A 12,799-nucleotide genomic window follows, 5' to 3' on the forward strand; every position below is an offset into this window, starting at 1 on the left:
ATGGTAAATGTTTGAGGGAATAGATATACTAACTACCCTGATTTGATCATTACACACTGTATACATGTATGGAAATATCACTGTCGCCAGTAAATACATACAGTTAAATGTCAACTAAAAATAATAATAAAATTTTAAAAACTACAGAAAAAACTGGAAATATTTGGCCTGGAGAAGAAAAGGTGCTATACTTTTACAACATACTTAGAGCCCTGGTGTTGAGACAGAGAAAAAACGTATTCTATCTTGCTTCAATAAGCAGCATTCGGCTTGGTACAAGGGGTGTAAGTCACCAGGAAACATAGAAGAAGAATGTTCTCACTGTTGGACAAAAAGGCCAACGATCTTCCCATGGCCTAGAAGCCCCCATGGTATGGCTACTGCCCCTCCCTGCCCTCATGAACTACCATTACCCCCAAGTCCCTCCTCTGCAGCCACACTGACCTCCTTGTACAACCACTGCAGACACCTACCACTTTAGGGCCTCGGCACTTGCTGTTCCATCTGCCTAAACTCTCTCCCCTAGATACTGGCATGACTCATTCCCTCCCTTCCCCAAAGACTGTGCTTTTACATCCCCTCTTCACAGGGCCCATCAGCCCAAACTATCTACAGTAACATTCCCGCTAGGATATAATCTGCACCGGGATTATGGAAGGCAAAACAGTGGCTCCCAGGAGATGAAGAGTTTATCCTGGATTATCTGTGTGGGCCGAATGTCATCACAGGGTCTGATCAGAGGGAGGCAGAAGGGTCAGAGTTCAAAAGGTGCTGTGACAGAGAGAAGCAGAAAGAGAGAAAAAGAGTGGAAGATGCTACGTTGCCAGCATTGAATATGGAGGATGGGGCCACAAGCCAAGAATGCAGGCAGCCTCCAGAATGTAAAAAAGGCAAGAAAAGGGACCTCTCTCAGAGCCTCTAGGAGGAATGCAGCCCTGCCCACCAATTTTAGCTTTCTGACCTCCAGAACCATATGATAATAAATTTGTGTTGTTTTAAGCTATCAAGTTTTTGGTGATTTGTTATAGCAGCAATAAAAAAAAAATACATGGAAGACACATACACACACACACACACACACACACCCCTAAACAAAAAAACTTTTTTCCCCTGACTTTTTTCCCCTGCTGTATCCACAGCACTTAGGACAATGTTTGACACATACAGTAACTTAGTATTTGTTGAATAAATGAATGAATGAATTGTTAATACTTTCTGGGAATGAGATGGGCTGCCACAGAGAAGTGAGGGCAGTGCTGCCTCACTGGCTTGTACAAGCTGAAAATGGTGTTATCAGGGAGGCTGTGGAGGCCATTCCTGCCTGACTAAACCAGCAGCCAGAGTAGCCAGAGCCACTTGTCACATACATGCCACTTAAAGAAATCATTCAAGTTCCAACAAACTGTTGGACCCTAAATAGTGGAACCATTCTCAAAAGTTGGTTATTAGCAATTTTACAAATAGCTCTCAAAACATGCTGGCCCATGACTCAATGATAAGGCAACACCCTAGAATGGTCTGCAGTGTTATAATAATATTGTGCATGATTGGTTTGCTGCTTTAGGTTAAGAAACCTAAAGAAAAGTTGATATTGTCATTCAGATTCAGGAAATACAGAGAACACCACAAAGATACTCCTCGAGAAGAGCAACCCCAAGACACATAATTGTCAGATTCACCAGGTTGAAATGAAGGAAAAAGTGTTAAGGGCAGCCAGAGAGAAAGGTCAAGTTACCCACAAAGGGAAGCCCATCAGACTAATAGCAGATCTCTTGGCAGAAACCCTACAAGCCAGAAGAGAGGGGGGGACCAATATTCAACATTCTTAAAGAAAAGAATTTTCAACTCAGAATTTCATATCCAGCCACACTAAGCTTCATAAGTGAAAGAGAAATAAAATCCTTTACAGACAAGCAAATGCTGAGAGATTTTGTCACCACCAGGTCTGCCTTACAAGAGCTCCTGAAGGAAGCACTAAACATGGAAAGAAACAACCTGTACCAGCCACTGCAAAAACATGCCAAATTGTAAAGACCATCGATGCTATGAAGAAACTGTATCAATTAACGGGCAAAATAACCAGCGAACATCATAATGACAGGATCAAATTCACACACAACAATATTAACCTTAAATGTAAATGGGCTTAATGCTCCAGTTAAAAGACACAGACTGGCAAATTGGATAAAGAGTCAAGACCCATCAGTGTGCTGTATTCAGGAAACCCATCTCACCTGCAAAGATGCACATAGGCTCAAAATAAAGGGAGGGAGGAAGATCTACCAAGCAAATGGAAGGCAAAAAAAAAAAAAAGCAGGGGTTGCAATCCTAGTCTCTGATAAAACAGACTTTGAACCGACAAAGATCAAAAGAGACAAGAAAGGCCATTAGATAATGGTAAAGGGATCAATTCAACAAGAAGAGCTAACTATCCTAAATATATATACACCCAACACAGGAGCACCCAGATTCATAAAGCAAGTCCTTAGAGACCTACAATCAGGGAGCAGAAAACACTCCAAAGGCCAAGTCCCCAACAAGATGAAGCAAGAAAGCCACTGACCTGGTATGTCTGCTTCAGGACCACGGAGATGCTCAGGTGGTGATCCCAGACCACGGAGAGGGCTTTGCCCAGCAGCAGAATGATGTACCGGCCAGACTCCACCACCTCAAAGTGAGTCTCATCCTTCATGGGCCTCTTCACATTCACCTGGAGGAAGACAAAGCAAGAAATCCGGAAGGATGAAGGGCAGGCTCAACAGCCAGATCCTCCCTCCACTCTACACCTGCCCATCTGTCTTCAGTGCCCACGAGTGCAGGCACCATCACCCCTCCAGGACCCCACCTGCCACTGCACCCCTGTAGGGCCAGCCCCATGCCAGGACATGGCTGTGACCATCTCACCACCACCACTCTCCAGGCATCCATGACCAAGAGACAGTAACAGAGGTAGCAGCAAAATCATGACTATGAAATGAAAGTACTATGAAACCAATGAGCAGGTATTTTATTGACAATTAGTCATTAAATATAGTGGTCTCCTAGATAGGTTTTCAACATGGCAATGATTTTAAGCATCTCTAGTCAATTGTTTAAAAATCTATTCCTCTATAAAAATATGCAGTAGACTCTCACCTTTCTTGTATCCCACCACCTCCCCCTCCCCAGAGCCACTGTCATCAGGAGACAGAGCTGAAGAAAAAGGAAACTGAGGTGCTCAGTGCTAGTGCCGGGACTCACACACCACAGGTTCAAGAAGGGCTCTGACCTGAGCCTCTGACTTGGCCCAATCCCTGCCAGTGCTGCACCCTGGAGGCCCATTTCAGCATGCGTGACGGACTCTCCAATTCATCAGACTGAGGCTGAGGCTGAGAACCGCCATCACCCCTTTGCAGAGCTCCTCTCGTTAGTAACATATCACATGCAGAGCTAATCACATGTGCAAATCTATCCCTCACATGTCTGCACACCTCCTGTTCGGCGTCATCACTGCCACTCTGCCCTAAATAGAGCTGTTCTTTGAAATGGAGTTGACACTGCTGACTCACAGTTAATACGTTATGCTTGCTAAGCAGTTTTCTTCCATAATGGTGAAGAATTCACCTCCCAGCCCCTGCTGTCAATGGTGGGTATTTGGAAGGCGGCAGAGATGCAGGCTGAGGCCATGGGAGAAAATCAAGATACCAGGACAAGTTTGTGCCCAGAGCCTGGGTCTCCACAGCACTCCATGTAGTCAGAGCAGCTGATCCAAAACTGTAGCCTGGGGATGACCTGCAACTTTAAACACAGGTTCCTGGGCCCTACTGAGTCAGTAGGATGGAGGATGGAGCTCCAGGATCCACATTTTAAACAAGATCTCCTAAGGGAGTCTTGTGTACACTTATGAGAACTACTTTTTAAGTTCTTAGTACACAGGGGACTGAATCAGTTTACTCCTCTTTTGAGCTCCTTTAAAAATGTTTATCTGGCTGGGCGTGGTGGCTCACGCCTGTAATCTCAGCACTTTGGGAGGCCAAGGCAGGTAGATCACCTGGAGTCTGGAGTTCGAGACCAGCCTGGCCAACATGGCGAAATCCTATCTCTACAAAAAATACAAGAAATTAGCCGGGCATGGTGACGTACACCTGTAGTCCCAGCTACTAAGGAGGCTGATGCAGGATAATTGCTTAAACCCTGGAGGTGGAGGTTGAAGTGAGCAGAGAGCTCACACCACTACACTCCAGCCTGGGCGAAAGAGCAAGACTCCCTCAAAAAAAAAAATGTTTATCTGAAAAGAACAGAAAAACATATGAAACATATCCCGCAACATCATCACTTCATACACACACACACATACACACACACACAAAGAAAGCCCGGCTACTCTCCAGTCCCCACCCTACTCCAGAGGTGAGCACTGGTTCTTCCCATGTTTGTGCAGACACACGTGCACATCCTTCACACACACTCTGCACTGTGGCTAAAATGGGATTGTGTCATCCTTATTGTTCTGCCACTTGTTCTTCTCATAAAATAATACGTCACGGTCAGTTGCAATAGCTCTGCCTCATCCTCTTTAACGGCTGTGCATTATTCCATTCACACAAGTTCTAAATGAATGCTTGGAAAATGTTCCTATTAAGTGACAGAAGCACAAAGCAGGACATGAGGGTGGAAGAGATGAGGCTGCACTTACCTCCCCGTCGAACAGCTCAATCTCTCCTCCCTCCACCAGGATGGTGACCCGTTTCTCGCATTTCACTGAGGGGTGGCTGCATCCCTCATTCCCCACTAGGATCCGAAAGGTCCCAGGGTTACTGCCGCAGTAATCCTGGGGAAAGAGGAGTGCCAGGAGACCATTATCCCCACTGGCTCTCACCAGACCAGAAGATTGGCATCTCTTCATCACAGGCCTTTGAGTATGTGTCACGGGATGGGATCTTGCCATGTCCATGGCTGCGCATATGTGTCTCTGTGTGTGTCTGGGGGACAGGGGATATGCCCAGGTGAATGCCCTCAGGTGTGTCAACCTTGCCCACGACAGATGAGCCAGGTGCCTGCAGTGAGTGGGGTGGGGGTGGGGAAGGAGGGAGAGGGAGGGAAAGTGACATGTGGCCTGCTTTGATGGATGCATCAGGCTCAAAGGCCTTGCCTAGAGCCCATTAGAGTCCCACTGGAGCCTTGCCTAGACTCCCACCCAGGTAACTGGGACAGTTTGACCACAGGGCACTTTGTGGGTCTAAATTCTGGTTGAATCCCTCTGAACTGCTGGCCCAGAAATGGAACCAAAGATGGTTTGACACAGCTCCATGGATCCTGAGCTACCAGGTCGAGATGAGTAGAGAGGATAAGGAGCTCTGGTCCTTGTTGGTCAATTGCATAGAAAATTAAGCAAAAAGAGACACATTCCTGGCAAATACCTCCCCCATGGTGGCTATTATTGTGGTGTGATTTAAAAAAAAGATAAAATGTTCAGCTTAGAAAAACAAAGTGTGTCGCTTGAACCCAGGAGGCGGAGGTTGCAGTGAGCCGAGATCACACCACTGCACTCCAGCCTGGCGACAGAGCGAGACTCCATCTCAAAAAAAAAAGAAAAGAAAAGAAAAAAGAGGCTAGGCATGGTGGCCCACGCCTGTAATCCCAGCACTTTGGGAGGCTGAGGCGGGCGGATCACGAGGTCAGGAGATCGAGACCATCCTGGTTAACACAGTGAAACCCCGCCTCTACTAGAAATACAAAAAAAATTAGCCAGGCATGGTGGCGGGCGCCTGTAGTCCCAGCTACTCAGGAGGCCGAGGCAGGAGAATTGCATGAACCCGGAAGGCGGAGCTTGCAGTGAGCCGAGATCGTGCCACTGCACTCCAGCCTGGGCGACAGAGCGAGACTCCGTCTCAAAAAAAAATAAAAAATAAAAACAAGGTGTGAATCTTGATTCTGCCACTTATTGGTAACACTGAGCAAACCACTTACTTTTCTGATACACACACCGACACACACACATACACCCATATACACACAGGCACATGCACTCAAACACACATACACATGCACCCATGTACTCATACACACATACACTCACACACATGCTCACACATACACCCATGTACTCATACACACTCACACACATGCATACACACACACATATCCATACACACATACTCACACACATGCTAACGCATACACACATGCACCCAGGTACTCACACACACGCACATGCATACACACACACACACACGTAGCCATACACACACACACATGCTCACGCATACACACACATATACCCATGTACTCATTCACACAGTCACACACACGCACATGCACACACCCACACACATACACACACACATGCTCATGCATACACACATGCACACATACATGCATACGTATGTCCATACAACACACACAATCTGACCTCTGTAAGATTCCATTCAACTTAATGGAATTGTCAGGTTAAATGGCTTTGTGTTAGGCTGATGCACGGCGAAGGTTAAAAGAGGAAACAAGGGTGTAAGTGCTTTATTTGTTCTTATCTTCAGCTTTCTGAAAGAGGGAGTTAGGTCTTGATGATACTCCCCAAAGGAGGATGGCAGAAATGGGAGGGGCCCCAGGACAATGCATCAGAAGACAACAGAACCAGCTGTAGGAAAGGAAAACAAGCCACACACACGCAGGGCACCGTTTGGAGGGGGAGTCTTTAAAACTGGTCCACTTGGGAAAGCTGGCCTGGGCAGGGAAGGGCTGGGAGCAGCAGATGCTGACCAGCTGTCTGGTCCTTGCTGCACTGAATTAATGTTTTCCTGGATATTCAGATATGAAATGGGCTGGGTAGTTGTTCTGCAAAGCTGGTGTCACCTTGTCTTTTGCTGCTGAGGCTGGGAAGCTTCCATATAGAATCTCTGGGAAAGCTCTAGAGGGGCGCATACCCCCCGGCTCACAGGTTCATTGCCTGGTCTGCATGCCCCGTGTCCCCAGCACACTGCCTGCCTCTCTGGGCCAGCCCAGGTGTGAGGTGGGGACTGCGGAGGCTGCTGCTGGCTCCGCCCCATGCCCAGCATGCTCTACACAAGTGGTCGGTCCACAGTCACCCACGCTGCCTGACTCACCAGCTCCTGCAACTCAGCCTCTGGGGCTGGGGCTCCTATGGGTTTGTGGTCTTCCATTCAGACCACACCAAGCCCCCACCCCTCCTCCTCCTGGGAATGGAGACAGAGGGACCATATTTGTTTAAAGCTTCACAGAGCACAGTGCCTCAGCTCTGGTGAGAAAAGCACTCATACTTCCTTGCTTACACAGTTGATGTCAACCAGTAAGAGAAACTTACAAGAATCCACGCAGTGAGGAGTGGGAGGCGGAGGGGCTGCTGCCCACACTCACCGGTGAGGATTCCTGGACTCGTTGTCATCTGCTGGGCAGGATGACTTTCCTGTGTCCACGCTCCCCACTCCTCCCATTCTGAATTGTATCAAGTTAGACATTAAAATGGCAGAGAATTCCACAAAGCCATACCGTGGGAAGCAAACTCCAGGGGTCATTTCAACCATCCCCCCGTCCAGGGCCACTGCACAACACCTGCAGACTGTGCACCTGCCCAGGGTGCTGGAAGGGGGGCTGAGCGGGACTGACTTCCCAGCCCAACCCACTCCCTGAGCTATGCACCCTGACTGAGGCTGTGTCTACCAGAAGGAACAGATGCCTTTTTCTAATTCCACATCTGTGCTAATGTGGACTGGCAGTAGCCTTTCTCCCACACCAATCCTCAACAACAAACAAGCTTCTGTCTCGTTTTATAAGTCCCCAGGTGAGCAGAGGGAAAATGCACAACCACTTTGAGCTTCAAATCCCCTACCGCTTCAGGCACTTCTGTGAAGGACTGGAAAATACTCCAGTAGAAACCAGACCCCAGAGTTGTTTCTGCAGACAGACCCGCAGAACCTAACCTGAGGCCACGCCTCCCACCCCTCCTAGAAAGAGACAGCACCCTCTCCCCATCTCCCCATCTCCCCACCTCTCACCTGCACCAGAACGTACTGGCATTCCCCGGGGAACATGTATTTGAGCCCGTCAAAGGTGAGGTAGTGGGCCATGCCGATCGTGGAGCACGTGGCATCACACACATGGTCTGTGCAGTTCCACTTCCGGTCCCGACAGACACTAGGAGCAGTCATGGCAGGGATGACAAGTTGGACACCTTGGGTTTGAGGGCCCATCTGGGCAATAGAGACAATGAAGGAACACAGAATACTCTGGGTGCCTCCCAACCCTCCAGGAAGCCCAAGAAGTTGAGGACCTGTAGTGTGGAGTGTGGACTTCATAGGCCCAGCACGGGGCCCAGCAGGAGACAGGGAAGCCTAGTGGCTCCCCCTAAAAGGGGGAAACTGAGGCAAAGAAGGGAAGGGGTTGTCCAAAGTGAGCCAGGCAGCCAGGGAGGAGGACCAGACGCTCTTTAGGCATCCTGTTATGAATTCGATCAGCCTCACCCTGGAAGCCACATCTACCTGAGATTGGCCACAGGGTCTCTGTAAAACAGACACACTGATGTTGAAAGCCTGAGGCTAATGGGAAAAACAAGACAGAACAGCGGGAAAGCCCAGAGTCTGGAAAAGAGTGATGAAGCACGCACTTCTGCCAGGAGCGGTTCTGTGTGCATAGCTACACGTTAACATGTACGTAGCTACATGTTAAAATCTATAGTGATCTGCCCACTGCCACGTGTCTCACCCTGCCACCACCCATAACCAGAGCTAACATCAGGAAGCCCACTTGTGCATCAGAGGTGGTAAGCTCAGACCTCAAGCCCAAGAGACAGCCCTCTCTACCTCTGTCCAGTAGGCCTCTTTCCAAGGCTGTGCACAGCCACCAAGTCAAAGGCAGGGTGAATGAGCAGGGTGAGGGGTTACGTGTAGGATGGCCAAGGAAAAGGGAAAAGGCAACCAGCCACCCTCACCTCAAACCACGCCATTACAAGCACACTCACGATGTGCTCATGGGCAGTGTAAGGCCTGCAAGGAAAGGACCCTCCAGACCCCGTACCCACTGGCAGCTTGGCCACAAATGCAATGACTGGTGGGGCGAGGTCCCTGTCTTTCCTGGGGCCCATCTCCCTGAACACAAATACAAGCTGAGCATTCCTAATCCAAAACTCTGAAGTCCAAAATGTTCTGAAACCCAAAACTTTGAGCACCAACATGACACCACATGGGTGGCTGAGAGGGTGACACCTTTACTTTCTGATGGTTCAATGTACACAAAACTTTGTTTCATGTACAAACATTAAAAATACTGAATACACATTAAATACATATTTAAAATATTGTATAAACTTACCCTCAGGCTATGTGCATAAGGTATGTATGAACCATAAATAAATATCATGTTTAGACTTGGGTCCCATCCCTAAGACACCTCATTATGTATATGCAAATATTTCAAAGTCCAAAATAATCCAAAATCCAAAACAGTTGTGGTCCCAAGCATTTCGGATAAGGGCTACTGTACTAACCTGTTGAATAGTGTCTACGCAGGATGGACACAGGTGATGAAAAAGATTCTCCCCATTTTACAGATGGAGAAACACAGGCACGGAGGAAAGGCAGAGAGTAACCAGGTTCCCGCAGGGGGCTGGAGGCAAGTGCGGAAGGTCCTGTGGCCGCGTGCGCCCTCACTCCACCCGCAGGGCCTGGGTCCCCAGCGCAGCCCCTCACTGGGCCTCACCAAGTGTTGCAGCCAATCTTCACTGTTTCTCCGGGGGCATACTCCTTGCCCTGATGGAAGCAGGGACACCTTTCCAGGGCCACACATCTGTTTTCATGCCGGACCTAAGAGAAAAGAATCCAAAAGTCTTCAGGGCCACAGTGACTGATCTACAGCCCTCCTCCAGCCCACTCCGGGAAGTGTTGTTGGAGACTTGAGCCTACGTGTAAGCCCAGCACTGGGACCGGCACCAGGACCAGGGCTGAGCCAGGGGGACAGCTTCCACTGCAGGCCAAGCCAGGACACGGATCCCATGCCCAGGCCGGGGCTTGGCAAACATGGGTTCCCATCTACACGGCTCCTCCCTGTCAACTAAAGACACTGACTGCCCTCTGCCCTCTCGTGCCCTGCTGGGGCACTGTAACCTGGACACTTTTGCAAAGGTACTTCAAAAAATCACATCCAGAGGCCTTGAAATGCACATATTCTTACACCCAGCCATCCCAAGGAAAGGATTTCTCTGAGGGAAATAGAATTATGGACAAAGATTGATGGAGAATTATTTATCATTGCAAAAAAAAATTGGAAACACTTAATAGGAAAATGACTAAATCCATTAAGGAATCGCCAGGCGCCAGTATCCTATGGTGCTATTACAATGCTCCTTTGGAAGAATCTTAAATGAAGTGAGAAATACTTATGCTGTTAATTTTTAACATAGGAAGAAAAACTGTATATACATATGGTTCCAAATTCATATATATTTCACAAAAGACTAGAAGGAAATACAGAATCTGCCTCCAGGTGGTGAGCTGGGATAGGCGAGTGGGAGGATTTTATTTTCTTTTTCGGTTTTAAAATTTTTTTCCAAGTATTCTTCAATGAGCATGTATTATGTTTATAATTAAAGAAAATGAACACTATATTGAATAAAATTAATATGTACTTAATACTCTGGAGGTGAGGGCCAAATATTGGGCATAAGTAAGAATCGATCAGAACTAGAGTCTGGGGGCTGGTCCAAGCCACAGGCCCCCTCCTGCCCAGTCTCCCGTATCCCAGTTCACTCTCCACGGGGTATGCTCTACTTCCCCGTCCTCGCCCCTCGGGAAACTACTTACATGAGCATGTTGTACTCCTCAGGTCTGTTGGGGCTGGGGAACAAAAAGAACTAAGAACCACCAGCCCCAGTGGGCTCAGGAAGAGTCAGCCAAACCCACTCTGAGCTCAACATGCGGACACGCTTCTGTCCCGACTCCAGGCCGCAGCCCTGGGTGCCTGCCCTGGTGTGGCCTAGCCTTGGGGGCTCTCAAAGAGGCCTGGGTCACCCCCAGGTGAAGGACTGTGGCACCTTGGCTCCAGAGCTCCCTGCAGGGTGAGAAGCTCCCAGTCTGAACAGCTCCAGCTCCACATGACTCAGTCACTCCCCAGACAAGCCTGAGCTCCCAGGCCTGGAGCTGGACAAATCCCTAGGAACAGGGCAATCTTGGGCTGAACAAAGGGCTTTCAAGGACCCAGGCTAGAATCGTACGTGAGCATGTGAGCATGTGTGTGTTGGGGCAGTTGGGGGGAGGGAAATAGGAAGAATCCTCCACTACTTAATGCCACCTTCACCCAACCTCAGGAGGTGTTCCCGCGTCTCTGGAAGCCCAGCTGATGGGGCAGGATGACAGCGCAGAGCATAAGATGCAGGTTGACCGCACTCTCCGTAGCTCTTACCTGAACCACTGTTCTTGGGAGGGAATGTGCTTAGGCACCCAGTAGGGAAGATGACACCTTGGTAGGAGCTGGGAGGGGCTGAAAAACCTCTCTCCAGCAGAGCATTCAAAGCCTATGTCACAATTAGGGTTCATTTCCACATCGCCCCATCCAGTGTTAGCTCTGACTTAAGCCTGAGGCCGCCTAGTGGCCACCTAGTGGCTGCTATAAGAATGACAGAGGCATCCCACGGATACCTTACACTCAACGGAAACCAGATAATACACCTCCCTGTGGCAAATACCACGTGGGACATAAGTGCAGGGATGGTCTCCAGGAAACACAGCCAAGCTCCCCTTTACCTCAGCAGCACGTGTTGCCCCTCACCCTTGGGCAGGCCGGGTTGGGGGCTCCCAGGCCTCTTGGTCTGCATGCTGCATGTTTTTACCTCTCGCCATGACATTCAACCCATGGGACAACCCACCGTGCATTCACAGCTCAGGGAGACCCTCCTGTCACCCAGGTGTGGGTCTATGGAAGCCCAGCGCTCCTCCAGCAGACAGAACACTCCAGTCCCAGCTCAGGTGTGAGATAACAACGCCATGACTGCAGCCGCCACCTCCTCCTCCTTCTGAGCACCCACTGCAAACCACATGGCTGCTCTCTTCCCTGACTTGTGTTAGCAAGAGGAGGTTATTAATTCATGGACAGCAATATTATAACAGGACCTTGATATTATTAAGTGAGGACTGCTATGAAGGCCACAGTGGTGTGAAGTTAGGTCATAAGAGAGCTGGAGAGGAGACAAAACATAACCTTCAATGAGAGGAAAGGGTTTCCAGGACACAGCATGAGACTTCCTGACTTGGGAGAGAAGAGCAGGTAACAATAGCCCAGCTAAAAACACCCAGAGAATCCCAAAGCAGCAAAGACATTCAGGGAGGTGGAAATTCATGGAGGTACACAAGCATGGAAATAAAGGGATGATTTAGGGGACGGATCAGACCCAGAGGGGAGCTGTGCAGAGAGGCGGGGCAGGCCAGCGCAGCAGTCCCTGATCAAATTTTGTGGCAAGTCACTTAAACCTCACAGTTAAAACAAAGAGAACCACCTCCATCTAGTGTTTGTTCCTTTGGGACATCAGAAGGCTACTAAGATAAAGTCTATGAATGTCCCCTGAAGACTTCAGAAGAAAGCCTGGCAAAAATACTCGTCCCATCATTCACCAACTCATGACATCTTCAGTCCGAAAGGGCTCAGGCTGAGAACGTGGTCCTACGTGTTGGTCCACTCCAAGAAAATTATAAAGTAGGAAAAAACTGGTCTTGTTACCTTTCTCTGAAAAGACCCCATTGTCCCCAAACTCTCCATACATGAACACCATCATGACCCACTCTCCAAAATCTTTTTTACCTTCCAACTGCCCCTCGTT

General features: G+C 48.8%; 1 protein-coding gene across 1 annotated transcript in view; it reads right to left on the reverse strand.

Annotated features, from left to right (window-relative positions):
* Window positions 1-12,799, reverse strand: part of VWF (von Willebrand factor) — a 175,656-nt gene that overhangs the window by 77,099 nt on the left and 85,758 nt on the right. Inside the window, exons 19-22 of the mRNA XM_054442726.1 lie at window positions 9,691-9,794; window positions 7,992-8,130; window positions 4,676-4,810; window positions 2,564-2,710 (exon numbers count right to left, since the gene is read on the reverse strand). Coding sequence (XP_054298701.1) covers window positions 2,564-2,710; window positions 4,676-4,810; window positions 7,992-8,130; window positions 9,691-9,794 — 525 coding nt within the window. The remainder of the gene's footprint in view (window positions 1-2,563; window positions 2,711-4,675; window positions 4,811-7,991; window positions 8,131-9,690; window positions 9,795-12,799) is intronic.

The sequence above is a fragment of the Pongo pygmaeus genome, chromosome 10 (genome assembly GCF_028885625.2).
Source record: "Pongo pygmaeus isolate AG05252 chromosome 10, NHGRI_mPonPyg2-v2.0_pri, whole genome shotgun sequence".
NCBI classification, from domain to species: domain Eukaryota; kingdom Metazoa; phylum Chordata; class Mammalia; order Primates; family Hominidae; genus Pongo; species Pongo pygmaeus.